Source organism: Prunus mume, linkage group LG2 (genome assembly GCF_029339155.1).
Source record: "Prunus mume cultivar Tortuosa linkage group LG2, ASM2933915v1, whole genome shotgun sequence".
Lineage (NCBI taxonomy): Eukaryota > Viridiplantae > Streptophyta > Magnoliopsida > Rosales > Rosaceae > Prunus > Prunus mume.
The window spans coordinates 25,015,454-25,029,230 of NC_142699.1; the positions used below are offsets into that span (position 1 = coordinate 25,015,454).

General features: G+C 37.8%; 3 protein-coding genes across 3 annotated transcripts; 2 read left to right on the forward strand and 1 right to left on the reverse strand.

Annotated features, from left to right (window-relative positions):
• Positions 1-1,014: 1,014 nt before the first annotated feature.
• LOC103322147 (glycine--tRNA ligase, mitochondrial 1) lies at positions 1,015-5,053 on the forward strand. Its single transcript, XM_008224031.2, is given in 10 exon segments — positions 1,015-1,562; positions 1,897-2,279; positions 2,397-2,514; positions 2,884-2,970; positions 2,972-3,079; positions 3,171-3,395; positions 3,691-3,750; positions 3,863-3,943; positions 4,033-4,438; positions 4,566-5,053. Coding segments are annotated over 10 exon segments (2,208 nt in total). The 5' UTR covers positions 1,015-1,055; the 3' UTR covers positions 4,799-5,053.
• Positions 5,054-5,452: 399 nt separating this feature from the next.
• LOC103322148 (cytochrome b-c1 complex subunit Rieske-4, mitochondrial-like) lies at positions 5,453-7,715 on the forward strand. The gene is made up of 2 exons (XM_008224032.3): positions 5,453-5,751; positions 6,789-7,715. Exons 1-2 carry the CDS (start codon positions 5,565-5,567, stop codon positions 7,430-7,432), a joined length of 831 nt encoding a protein of 276 aa, XP_008222254.2. The 5' UTR covers positions 5,453-5,564; the 3' UTR covers positions 7,433-7,715.
• Positions 7,716-7,966: 251 nt separating this feature from the next.
• Positions 7,967-10,269, reverse strand: LOC103322149 (uncharacterized). The gene is made up of 6 exons (XM_008224033.3): positions 9,967-10,269; positions 9,221-9,473; positions 9,110-9,146; positions 8,860-8,965; positions 8,567-8,677; positions 7,967-8,441 (listed from the first exon to the last, which is right to left on the reverse strand). Exons 1-6 carry the CDS (start codon positions 10,129-10,131, stop codon positions 8,325-8,327), a joined length of 789 nt encoding a protein of 262 aa, XP_008222255.1. The 5' UTR covers positions 10,132-10,269; the 3' UTR covers positions 7,967-8,324.
• Positions 10,270-13,777: the final 3,508 nt, after the last annotated feature.

Consider the following 13,777-nt stretch of genomic DNA (forward strand, 5'->3'; position numbering starts at 1 on the left):
GGTTTACAATGTAACAAATTTGCATTATTTGATTTATTATTTTTAGTGTTTTGATGTTCATAATGAATTGATTGGAAAAGTTAAAAATAAAATGCAGAGTTTTTAGGAAAAAATCATCTCATAAATGATAGTTGTTGAATAATAATGATAAAAAAGAAGAAAATAATTGCTGAATACTAAATAAGTAAAAACGTGACCGGCGTGATAGTACACTTGTGAATACATGGAAAGTAGCTTACACGTCATGGATGGAAAGTATATTGACAAAATAAATAAAGAAAAGGAAAGCAATTTACTAATTTCTCTTGAAAAGGAAAAATATCCACCCAGAAAATGTAAGATTCAGCCCCCATTTTCAGCACATTTAAAGCTAACCCACCTAATTTTAAATTGTAGTTACGCCAGCATGGCTTCGTGTCAAACTGTATTAAAGACGGGGGGACTCTTTTAGGATCTACATTCCTCTCTTGGTTTTCTCTTGCAAAATTCAAATTCCACTTTTACCCTTTAAAATCGCATTAGAATAATTCCCAAATATTTGGCGATTAAGATTGAATTGGAATTTAGCACTAGCGGTCATGTCAATCGGATTGGAATTTAGCACTAGCGGTCATGTCCCGGCTCTTGGGTTTTAAATACGTGGTTAAAGAGTTAGAGTAGTGGAATTATGTATCCCATCTATTTTATGAGATAAATTATTATACGAAATGCACATGACTGGATTATCACGAGATTATCTTTTATATTATCTACATGCATTTTTGAGCACCAAACATGACATTGGTTAAGCAATCCTACTACGTACCCGACAAACGAGGCCAAAAATTCAGCCCAATATACGTCACCATGGGCCGCTAGCCTGTGACAAAATCTCGACATAACTTTGTGGGGCCAAGTGTTTTTACGGGTCCAGAAACAACACATCAGGATATTCAAGAAGAACGACACCGTTTAGCAAACTTTCCATTTGTTGTTTTGATTTGACTTTGCCTTTTCTAAAACCCTAAACAGAACGAGTGGTTTAGTTACTCACCACCAAAAGTGGACAAATTCGCATGCGTACACTCTCCGCCTTCATTTCCTCATCGACTTCTTTTGGCCCCTGTTTTTTCCATCGGCTCACTCTGCGCCACTCACACAAAACCCTAACATCATCTCTAGCTCCCTGCTTCAGGCGCCAATTCACACCAACAATGGCTGCTCCAGAGGACTCGCTCCGCAAAGCCCTTGCCGATAAGCAATCGGAGGTCGAGAACCAAGGCAACCAGGTCCGATCTCTCAAAGCTGGCAAGGCGGCCAAGTCGGAGATTGATGCCGCCATTGAAGCCTTGAACGCGTTGAAGCTCCAGAAGGCTTCGATCGAAAAAGACCTTCAAGCCACATTGAGCAGCGCCGATGGCTCGGTCAACAGGGAGGCGTTCCGCCAAGCGGTATCTAATACGCTGGAACGGCGTCTGTTTTACATAAAATCTTTCAACATCTATGGTGGCGTTGCGGGACTCTATGACTATGGTCCGCCCGGTTGCGCCGTCAAGTCCAACGTCCTCGCATTTTGGCGTCAGGTTCGTTTGATTTAATTTGTCTACTTTTTTATTGTTTCGATTGGATGAAAACTCTAGACTAGTTCGTGTTTAAGTTGTTAATTCAATAATCTGCTTATGGGAGTCTGCATGGGATTTTTTTACCAACTGGAAGGGATTTAAATTTATGTGTAATTTATTTTCACAATTTACTTATAAGGAATTGGTAACAAGCTTTTGAAATTCAAGAATGGTTGTAAGTAAAAAAAGAAGAAGAAGAAATGAGTGCATGGGTGGAGGTATGTGTGAAGAACATTACAGCTTAGGGAAAGGAATGCATAATCAATGATTTGAGCCTTTTTCTATCGTCTTGCAGCATTTTGTGCTTGAGGAGAACATGCTGGAAGTTGACTGTCCTTGTGTGACACCTGAGGTGGTTCTGAAGGCATCAGGACATGTCGAGAAATTCACTGATCTTATGGTTAAGGACGAGGAAACTGGGACTTGCTACCGGGCCGATCACTTGCTCAAGGATTTTTGTAATGATAAGCTCCAGAAGGACCTCAACATTGCTGCAGAGAAGGCCAAAGAGCTTAAACATGTACTTGCAATGTTAGACGACTTCTCAGCTGAAGAACTAGGTGCAAAGATAAAGGAGTATGGGATTGTATCCCCTGACACAAAGAATCCTTTATCCGATCCTTATCCATTCAACTTAATGTTTCAAACTTCAATTGGTCCATCTGGCTTGATCCCTGGGTGAGCATTTCAGACACATAAACATATTATCAAAACTTTTTCTGTAATGTTAGTATCAATATCCATGGAATTTTGCCTTGCTCATTCTTATTTTATGTGTTACCTCATTTTCTGCAGGTACTTGCGTCCAGAAACTGCACAAGGCATCTTTGTGAATTTTAAAGACCTGTATTATTACAATGGCAACAAGCTACCATTTGCTGCAGCTCAGATTGGGCAGGCTTTTAGGAACGAGGTTATAAATCCTTCCCTGTGATTCCGAAATAAGATCATGCTTGATTTTTTCAGGGCATTCACAGACATGGTCTTTCACTATTTATTCTTCTTACTAATATAGTCTTTCACTCTTTATTGGGACTGAAAGGCACGAAAATTGTGTGTGGTTTATCAGCTTTATCATTAAACAATAATACTACATCTATACCTACAAAATAATATATATATTTATATATAAAATTGTCATGTAACTTGTGTCATGCTCTGTTATTGCTCAGTGGTTTTTGTCCCCAGTCTTCTTCTAGTTTCCCATTGAAGTTAAGCCATCATGGAATTTCCAGCTTGTGTGATCCATAATCAATTCCTAACTTGTTATTATAATGTGCAGATATCTCCTCGCCAAGGCCTTTTGAGAGTTCGGGAATTCACACTTGCAGAGATTGAGCACTTTGTGGATCCTGAAGATAAATCTCACCCCAAAGTTTTCAGAAGTTGCAGAGTTGGAGTTTTTGATGTTCCCAAGGGAATTACAAATGTCGGGCAAATCTGCAAAGGCAATTCGATTGGATGAAGCAGTAGCTAAGGTTGGGTTCCGCCAACTTTTATCTGACCTTGTTTTATGTTTATATATGTTTTCTATATCTTAGTTTGATGGTGCAATTTCACATTATTTAGGGAATAGTCAACAATCAAACTTTGGGCTACTTCATTGGCAGAGTGTATCTTTTCCTCACTCGTTTAGGTATAGACAAGAAACGATTGAGGTTTCGCCAGCATCTTGCAAATGAAATGGCTCACTATGCCGCTGATTGTTGGGATGCTGAGATTGAGAGTTCCTATGGCTGGATTGAGTGTGTTGGTATAGCTGATAGATCAGCATATGACTTGCGTGCTCATTCGGTAAGGACTTGATAGATATTTTTAATTTAAAAAGCTTAACTGTAGACTGCTTTTTCATTGATCATTATGCTGATATGGTAGCATTTTAAATGTATATTGATTGATTTTTGGTTTCATTTGGTAGTGTTTTGGTCCAGTAGTATTTTATTTGCCAATTTCAGAACTTCATTTTTAAGAATGAAACAGTTCTACCATCACGAGAGAAGATTTACAACATAAAGTGATGCTGAGTGTATATTCTGCTTTGGTGTAGAAAACTATATTTTAAAAAGTGTTGTTTCTTGTTTTATGATAGGAGAAAAGTGGCGAAGCACTTGTGGCTCATGAAAAATTTCCAGAACCTAGAGAAGTAGAGGTAAAGTTTCATGCAGATCATGTACATCGTTGATGTTATCTGTCAGTAAACACATTTCCTGACTTCGTCTGTAAGAAGAGTCTACCATTTTTGACTTGTTATATAATTTCAGGTATTGGTTATATCTCCAGTAAAGAAAGAGATCGGCCTTGCTTTCAAAGGGAGCCAAAAGAATGTAGTTGAAGCTTTGGAGGTGAATATAGAATATTGTCTTCTGGTTTATCATCTTCTCACTTTTAATAAATATGTTTTTGTGTTGATGTATTACCTCATGCATTTCAGTCCATGAAAGAAAAAGAAGCTTTCGCATTGAAAGCTGATTTAGAGTCGAAAGGGGAGGTGGATTTTTATGTCTGCACTCTAGGGAAAAATGTATCTATCAAGAAGAACATGGTGAAAATTTCAAAGGAGAAAAAGAAAGAACACCAAAGAGTATTCACGCCCTCTGTAATTGAGCCTTCTTTTGGTATTGGGCGGATTATATATTGTCTTTATGAGCATTCATACTACACACGGGCGAGTAAAGCTGGGAATGAACAGTTAAATGTTTTTGCTTTCCCCTCAATTGTTGCACCTATTAAGTGTACGGTTTTCCCACTCGTCCAAAATCAAAAGTATGAGGATATTGCTAAAGACATTTCCAAGTCATTGACTGTTGCTGGCATATCTCATAAAATTGATATTACAGGTATGTAAATGAGAGATTTATCTCGTTTTAATTCCCCATTGTAGCTTAAGTATATCCTGTTTTGTATTGTTCCACTAAATTACCAATCATTATTTGAGTTTCTGACTGTGATTGTTTGTTTGATCAGGTACCTCAATCGGGAAACGTTATGCACGAACTGATGAACTGGGTGTACCTTTTGCAATCACGGTTGATACTACATCGTCTGTGACAATCAGAGAGAGAGACAGCAAGGATCAAATCCGTGTTGATGTGAAGGAAGCAGCATCTGTTGTGAAGGAGGTAACCGAGGGACTGAGGAGTTGGGCCGATGTGTGGGCGACTTTTCCCCATCATTCTTCTGCATCTGCGGATGAGTAGATCTAGGGTGGTTTTAACACTACTAGGATCCACATACTATAGTTTTAAGTCGGAAATTTTAAAACTATACAAAGCCTACAAGGTTGATGAAGCACAACCAACTAATTGGGGAGATACTTTTTTCTGAATGTGTGTAGCATCTATCTGTTTCTTTTCCCTGTACTTTTACTATTGCAATGCAAAGTTGTGCAATGACAGAAGTATGACTTCAGCCTGAATGTGCTTGAGCAAGTAAAATTTGTAGTCGTTTATTTACTCCGGAAGCATTGTTTGCCATGTGATTTTGGTGCACAATTTTATTGTCATTAGCATTACTCATCCCTTGGCACATGAGAGAAAATAATTGGGAGATCATAATGTCCCAAAATAAAAATTTCAAACCCAGGAAGAGGTTTCGAACATAGAGGTTCATGTTCGACTGTCTTTCCTTTTTTAAATTTTTAAAAGACAAACTATAATATTCATCCTAATTATTAATATTCCCACACCATTAATCCCAATTTTTTCTTTTTCACAGGATAAAATTGTCTTTATATTATGAACTGCGAGCTGTCGTCAATGAAACGGCGTCGTAACACCTGCACCTGGAGTTGCGAAATTTGGTCCAATCTTTATCTGTTATTGGAGTTGGACTTTGCTACGGTCAAATATAGCTTTGTTCGCTGTAACCAACAGAAAAAGAAATAAAAGAAAAACAGAAGTAGGCTTTTTAGTTCGTGTGTCGAGGGGTTGAGGCCATAGCGATAGCAGGAAGAAAGAGAAGAAGATGCTGCGAATCGCGGGAAGAAGGCTTTCATCTTCTGCAGTGGCTTGGAGGTCGTCGCAGACAACCCCAGCCTTTGTTTCTGGATCTCATCCGCTTTTCAATAACAACGACGACTCTTCCTCCGATGGCCCTTCGAGATCCCCCAATCAATTTTTCTTCCATTCCCATTTTCCATCTCTGATCAGAGGTCTGCCCTAATCCCCCCACCTTCTGCTTCAGATTTATTTAGGGTTTTTTTTTCTTTTACAATTGATTGCTTTTATTGTGTAGGGCTGCTTGTTCCATCCGGTCAGGATTCTAATTTTTTAGACTTCAGAAATTGAAATTGGTTCATAATGCTTATGTAATCTTCATTTCTCTCATTTTTGCTTATTTTCATTGTCATTTTCAATCCAATATTTCCGTAGTAGGATCTTTGGTCAAATCGAAATGGGCATTTCAGAGTTTTAATTGAGTATGTGACATGTCACTCGACCTGGGATTTTATGATTTGTTAAAGCATAGCGTTTGTGCTTGCTCCAGATCGATGTGTTTTTAATTTGATTTTGATACTTGCTTTGGTATTCTATTGCTGAATCAATTTTGTGCTTTGAATCCTTCTTAGTAAATTTGTGCTTCATTTATTGAGATTGAAATAAGTCCGCGATAATGAAAGGACAGAAAAATCAGTCTATTTATGAAACCTTTGTTTGTTTTTATGCATTGTCTGGATTCTGGAAAAACTGTCGTTAACTCTTTGATTATAATAAATCTCATTTCGTTAAGGATTATGGTTAACTACACAAGCTCAGTTGATACCCTGACACAATATCAAGACCTGGGTGCACGTGGCGTTTATTTAAATTGTTAGTTGCTGGATATCTAGATAGGTCCGTCGAATTTTTGAAAAAATGTAGGCAGTAGCTTCTGTTCAGAGTTATTAACTTGCGTTTAGTTTCTGTACTATACGGATATTTCATATGCTTTGCTACGGATATTTCATATGCTTTGCACTCTTTTGGCTGGGGTTGATAGTTAGGTTATGTTATACTCTAGCTATCTTTGTTTCTTGATAGATGCCTCTAGTTAGTTATTTGATTGGAAAATGCCTTGCTGATGCGCCTGTCTCATTGTGTAGAGGGGAAAATGTGATGTTTCTTCACATGTTAGTCTTGAAACTTATTTGCATGAGATTCAATTGTTCTATGGAACCTTGTTTGTTGAAAGGTTGGTTCCTCATTTCAGGATTTTCCTCTGAAGCCCTTGCTCCTGGACATGATATTGGTCTTATTTCAGAAATCCCAGCTACTGTGGCAGCTGTGAAGAATCCTTCTTCAAAAATTGTATATGATGAGTACAACCATGAAAGATATCCACCTGGTGACCCCAGCAAGCGTGCATTTGCTTATTTCATCTTGACAGGTGGCAGATTTGTGTATGCCTCCTTGATCCGGCTTCTGGTCCTCAAGTTTGTACTGAGCATGTCTGCCAGCAAAGATGTCCTTGCCCTTGCTTCCCTTGAGGTTGATCTGTCCAGCATTGAGCCTGGTACTACTGTTACTGTGAAGTGGAGAGGGAAGCCTGTTTTTATTAGGCGCAGGACTGAAGATGACATCAAGTTGGCTAATAGTGTAGATGTTCAGTCCCTTCGTGACCCCCAACAGGATGCAGAGAGGGTTAAGAATCCAGAATGGCTTGTTGTTGTTGGGGTCTGCACTCACTTAGGATGCATCCCCTTGCCAAATGCTGGTGATTTTGGTGGTTGGTTTTGCCCATGCCATGGTTCACACTACGACATTTCTGGCAGGATCCGCAAGGGACCTGCACCATACAATCTAGAGGTACCCACTTACAGTTTTTTGAGCGAGAACAAGCTGCTGGTTGGATGAGCATTGCTGGGCAGTTTTTATTTTTTCAGGTGCATCATTTTTACGCGAGGTCTCATTATTCATAGCTTCCTCTACATCAGGGAATGTGATGTTTGCAAACTTCAATTTTTATTCTAGTCATGGTTTACATATGTTGGATTTTGTATCCTGCAATCGGTACTGGTTGGAGTTCCGATGTCTTGAATAATACGATTACATTTTTGTTTACTATGTTGAGTTTCATGGTACTTCAGTTGATTCAATTGAATAATTGATGCTTGAGTATACGGTTTACTTTTTGAAAGCATAGTTGACTTGGGGGACACAATTAAACTATATCTTAGAGATCCATCATGCATTTATGGATTTCCATGATACACGCTCCTACACAAGCCCCAAAACTACCGACCTATGTGCTACCTAAAATGAGTGCAAATTTTCTTCAATTTGGCTATAGTTTGGCAGGATACGGCTGGCCCTGCAATTATTTGGAGCCATCAAATTACTCAAAAGCAAGATGACTTCCATCTCAATATCTTGCAATGCCAGATGAAATGTTCCAGAAACTTTGTTAACAAGTAGCACATTTTGCATTTGCCTTGCAGATTTGTGGACGAAGGTCCAATAATGTGGGCAATTGAACTATAAGAATTTAATACAGATAACATGCTAAGCGGTAGAAAAGTAGCTGGAACTCCAAATGTTAGACCGCTGCAATTGGCATATGCCCAATGGGGAAGAATATAGATAGTTGTTTTGTAAACTCTAATTATTATGTTGTGCCTGTAAGTAGGAGAACATAAGAGGCAAAGCAATCTTGGATAGGAAGTAATGGGAGCTTTGCATCCATATGTATCTGAGGGCCGCCTTTAACCAACATCAATTGGCAAGTGCCTAGAGTTGAGCCAAAAAGCTAGCAGTCTTGGATAGGAACTAACGGCAATTTGCCTCCATATGTATCTGGGAGTTGGCTCTCATCAATATCACTGAGCAGCATGGAGCTCAGTTTTTTGTTTTCAACAAAAACTATCTGCAAGATTATACGGTAAACAGATGATCGAGTTAAACTAAACGATCACTTGGTAGTTGTTAGCGGTGTAAAAGTAGCAAGATGTGCAGATGACCCTGTTTTTCCTGGTAAAGAAGTACTTTTACCTTCTTCTTGGTTTTGTTGTCAATAAATGGGTAAACCATCTTCCATGCCGTCATGAAAACGTAAGGCACATGAACAAGATATAACTTGCCAAGCCTTTCTGGGTAGCAATCCTGTCCAAGAAAACAAGTAACCATTATTACCTCGTCTGAGTGACGTTAAAACGTAAATGTCATTCCAATGTGCCACAGTTGAACAGAGATGCTACACATTCCAATTGCATCTGTTCCACCTACTCGATCAAAGACAATCATTTGGAAACTTGTTTGATGGAATGTAATGAGGAAAGTCGAACCTGCAAGATCGACAGAGCTGCTAAGTATCCACGAATGTCGCTATTGACGTATCCCCATCCTTCAAGATCTGCAATGGATACAAACTTTTCCTTGCCTGCTGGCATTCTGAAAGATAAACATAACATAGAGCATATGACATGGCTACAATTATTCAGGGCACATTCTAAAATATCGATAACCCCTTAAAACTATCATATTCAACTGACTGAAGTACCAAATATCAACTGCCATAACTAACATGTGAGTTACCTGGCACTTATTTTGTCAAGGCTATAGACTACAAAACCTGCAAAAGGAGACGGTCAAAATTTAAACTGAATGCAAGAACTTTTCTGGTTTCATTAGAATAGCAGGCCTTACGTTTGAACTCCTCTAGTTTGGTGCGCTTATGCCTCCCACCAAAAACGACGACGATGGGGCGTCCCGTCTTGTCCAGACCTTGCATAAACAGCTTGTTATGAGCAAGCTCTCTTGGAATTTCTGACTCTGAGATGGAACCATTTGGCACAAATGACTTCCTCCAACTCAGATACTTGAGGAACAGGTTAGAAGCCTTCTCAATATCCAGATCACGCGCCCGCAGAAATCTCCGGATCATGAAATCATCCACATCCTGCATAGCATGCCAGCATCATGCAAGTATGAGAACAATGTAGCCTATCTTGAAATTGGGTATGCAAAAGTTTAAATTAAACACTAATTTTTGTTATAAAAATAGATTGTGTATATAGAAAGGACAAGTTTATTAATTTTCCTTGAATATCAACATTAATCCATCAGCAGTTTGAGCACAAAACAGTTCAATTGAAACCAGCTTCATCTCCTACCAAACCAATTAACCATACATGCTCAATCACCCTAATCATTATCATCTGAAATCGCAACCATTTTAGCTTTAACAATCTAAGCTAGTAGTATCATTAGATAGAAGATGAGGGCTAAGCAAAGCAAGTTATTAGGAAAAAGTGAGACCAAATTTAGAATAATTTCTAATCAGAGGAATTGTCAACAAAAGTAAAGTGACAAACAGGAAAAGAGGAAAGGGTAGAGAGAGAGAGAGAGAGAGAGAGAGAGAGAGAGAGTGGGAAGAGTTGTCCAATTCCAACCTTGGAGGAGGGATCTTCCCTTTCCACAAGAGCTCTCATGATGCCCATCTTGTTCCTCTCAATCTCATTGCTTTCAAAGTTTGATTCTTCGATCCCCTCATTTACTTCCATCCCCTCATTTACTTGCATGCTCATCACACTCTCTTTCCCATTGGATGACTCCATAACTCTTCTTCTTCTTCTTTTTTTTACCAAAAATTCTTTCTTGTTATGTTCAAGCAACCTCCTTTCCTTTTCTTCCCACTTCCTACGACAAAACCCAGCTTTCCAAATTCATAATAAATATCAAGAGATGGACTTTGAACGAAGGCAGTTGAGAAACAGAGATGAGCTAGTCGCCGACCTGCGGAATTTAACGGACTCGTGACCTTCCGTTAACGAAAAGTCTATAGATAGAGACTTTTTAATGTTTCCTTTGGAACTCCACTATTGACTTGACTCTTCCTTTCTGTTCGTTGACAAACGTCCGTTTCTGTTTCCGTTACCGGTTCGATAATAATTGGGCTTTATTTGCGCGGCTTGGTCTCACTGACTGGAGTTGGGCCAACTAACCAAACACATGTCATTGTCATAAGGAAAAGGAGGGCCACCAGGTGGGTCCATTCGTTTCAGCAAAAGCTGTTTCTCGATTGATTGATTTTTCTGTTTGGACTGAACATAATTTTATAGTATTTTTTGGAGTGATCATTATGTTTTTTCTTTTTCTGGTAACTCGTAAATGTAACTACTATTTTGGCTTGTACACGTATCAAATATTGTATTACATTTGAATGAAGGTATCTTATTATCACAAAACGTTCCTAAGGTTTACGAAACGATCAGATTATATTCCTTATTTTTTTTTTTTTGTTATTCGTGGTTATCAAGATTAGTATGCATAATCACAAATGGTTCATGTCGTTAGGTTCCGTCAAAAACTCATTAGTTTGTTGACGTGGCATATATATATATATATATATCACAAAACATCCCGCAGGTTCACGCATCTATCACAAATGGTCCTTATAAATTTTTTTAATTTTTTAAATTTAAAATTCATAACATTTTTGTTTCTTTTTAAAATTTTATGAATTTAAATTATTTTAAAATATATATTATATTTTAAATACATGTGACACTATATTATTGTAGATATGGGCTACATATATATGCCACATCAACAAACTAATAGAGTTTTTAAAAATAATTTAAAATTTATAAAATGAAAAAAAACTAAGGGTTTAGGGTTCATAAATGGTCCTCAAGATTAAAGTCCTTCTATAAATGGTTTTTTCATTTATAAATAATTTTAAAAAGAAAACCAAAATTTTATGAATTTTAAATTAAAAAATTAAAAAAATTTGTAGGGGCCATTTATGATAGGTGTGTGAATCTCAGAAATGTTTTTTATATATATATATATGTATACATCCACAAACCTAATATGGATTATTTGTGATTGCACATACTAACCTTGAAACCATGAGTGACACAAAAAAACTTTAAGGATGCAATCGATAGTTTCGTAAACCTTAAGGGACGCTTTGTGATAATAAGCTAAATAATTAAAGTGCTTTTCGTTTGGAGAAAGACTTTATGAAATGGGAATATAATTATTTTACTATATTCGATCAATAATGCTTGATATACGTGATAACAGTTTCACATGTCATATCAATAGGAGCGGAGCCACCATGAGGTCAATAAAGTCAAATGACCCCATAGTAGCCATGGCAATAGGCTTGGAGGCCCTTGTTTGTTGGTGGTGCAACCTCATAAGGTGCACATAAGCTATTCGATAAGTCCCAAAGGAGAAGCCACGAAGCTTTGTGTGTAGCAGCACAGAAGCAATGCTCTTTTTTATTTTATTTTTAATTTTATAAATCACCTTGAAAACTACATTGTGATGTAGTCTCCCCAACTTCTTTTAATGATCTGGCCTCAAAACTACGTTGTTTTAAGCCAGGCTTTAAAAAAAAAAATTCACCCACGCCACCCTGCTTACCCGACTCCACACACCCAAATTAATTCCCAAATTATTTCATAGAATGGTAGTCAATATGTTAGACAACCATTATCTGTGGTTTCGAATTCAAATTCATTCCCGACTTTGGCTAAGGCTTGCTAGCTGTTTTTTTGACTTGTTCAACTTTATTTGATAAGGTTGTATTTTGATTTTCAAATACATACCATGTAAGTGCCCGTTTGACATTGCTTATTTGGGGTGATAAGTGATTTTTTAAAATTTTGGGAAGCCCAGTCTGTTGGTAAACTATGAGAAAATCACTTATTGTTAAAAATTATCGTGAGAGAAAACTATAAGGAAAAACAGCTAATGAGGTACTTTTATTTTTGAATTATGCGGGAATTAGTTTCGAATAGGCGCTAGGTTTAATGATTATTTTGGAATCATTTTTTGATTATGCGGGAATTAGTACTGTTGAGGCCCAAAAAAATCATGAGAAGCCCAAAGACATTTAAAGCCCAATATAACATATAATGTTGGTCATGCGCTAATCCAAGCTGTATTTTGAGAATTAATTCATTAAATAAATATAGAAATAGTGTGCATGTCATGCCAAGCCAATAATACATTTTTTATATGTCAATCACCTACCAAGCTCATATGAACTCAAGTCATGTGGTTTAAGGGACTTGCATGATAGGGATTGTGGTGTGGAAGGTTACAGATGTCCATAAGGCCCACGAAAGCTCTTAAATAATGGAGATTTTGGGCTAACTACTTGAGGAGCACCAAAGTCTAAGCCCATTACTTGGAGTTCTCCAATGTGGCGCAAATGAGATACTCTTCAAGTGCTCCCTATTACCCATTGGAAACAAGCCAAGTCCGACACTTCCTTTTGCCCATAAGAAATAGTTATTTTCCAATGCCTAACTTTACTTGTTGGAAATAAAAATGTCCCAATGCTCTCTTTTACCGGTTGAAAATAGACTCTCTCTCTCTCTCTCTCTCTCTCAAAAGGCTCCATCCCAAATCTGAAACACCCATTCTCTCAAGCTAAGTTGAAACCATAGTCATTACCCTAGAAAACGCAGACATTGCAAGCTCTTCGTCTAGTTGCTGAAAACACCCAAAATCTCAAGCCTTAATCTTTTCTTTATACTCATTTCTCTTAGCTCCCACGCCACAAGCCTATCATGCCAAGCCTAATAGTGTCTTAATTCACCAAAGCAAACTTTCATGCCAAGCCTGCGCAACATCAATGCACCATTTGCAACTCTTCGTCAAGCTGTCGGAAACATCAGACAAAACAAGTAGCCGCTGGAAAAAGAACAAAGTACTCCTCTGAGACCTGCTTCTCCCTCGGGATGCTTTGGATCTAGTTCTCGCTAACTCAGAAAAAGGGGCAACGAAGGCTTGATTCACTACTCTATGGCTGTCCAAGAATCAACAAGCCTGGATGAGCCTTCTGAAGGAAAAAGACCCCAACAAGTACCAATAACACTCTTAACAAAAAGTTTACCAAATGCCAAACTACTTTTATCTCACAACTGATTTCTCTCACGACAAATCTGATAGCGATTATTTTCCCAGCACAACAATGCCAAGTTGACCCTAAATAGGGCTTGATGTAATATGTTACCTGATGTACTCAAGTTGTGCAATGATGGTATGCTAATTTGATCAAAACTCTTCCCTGTGAAGTTCATTCTTTCAGTATACTTGTTCTTGTTGTTTATTGTAACAGAGAGAACAATTTGACTAGGCTAGAAAAATTCCGTTCAAGTGGAAAGTAGGTTTTGTGTTTTGATTAGTTGAAAGTGCTATTATTTAATTTTTCAATTTTATTTTCTTCTAAAAAAAGTTTCG

Excerpts from the sequence above, each read along its gene's own strand:
- LOC103322149 (XM_008224033.3), bottom strand. The coding sequence starts at position 10,131 with ATGGAGTCATCCAATGGGAAAGAGAGTGTGATGAGCATGCAAGTAAAT. Across the intron at positions 9,474-9,966 it reads GGGAAGATCCCTCCTCCAAG|GATGTGGATGATTTCATGAT; the intron begins GTTGGAATTGGA and ends CATGCTATGCAG. Across the intron at positions 9,147-9,220 it reads CAAACTAGAGGAGTTCAAAC|GTTTTGTAGTCTATAGCCTT; the intron begins GTAAGGCCTGCT and ends CTCCTTTTGCAG.
- LOC103322148 (XM_008224032.3), top strand. The coding sequence starts at position 5,565 with ATGCTGCGAATCGCGGGAAGAAGGCTTTCATCTTCTGCAGTGGCTTGG. Across the intron at positions 5,752-6,788 it reads TTTTCCATCTCTGATCAGAG|GATTTTCCTCTGAAGCCCTT; the intron begins GTCTGCCCTAAT and ends TCCTCATTTCAG.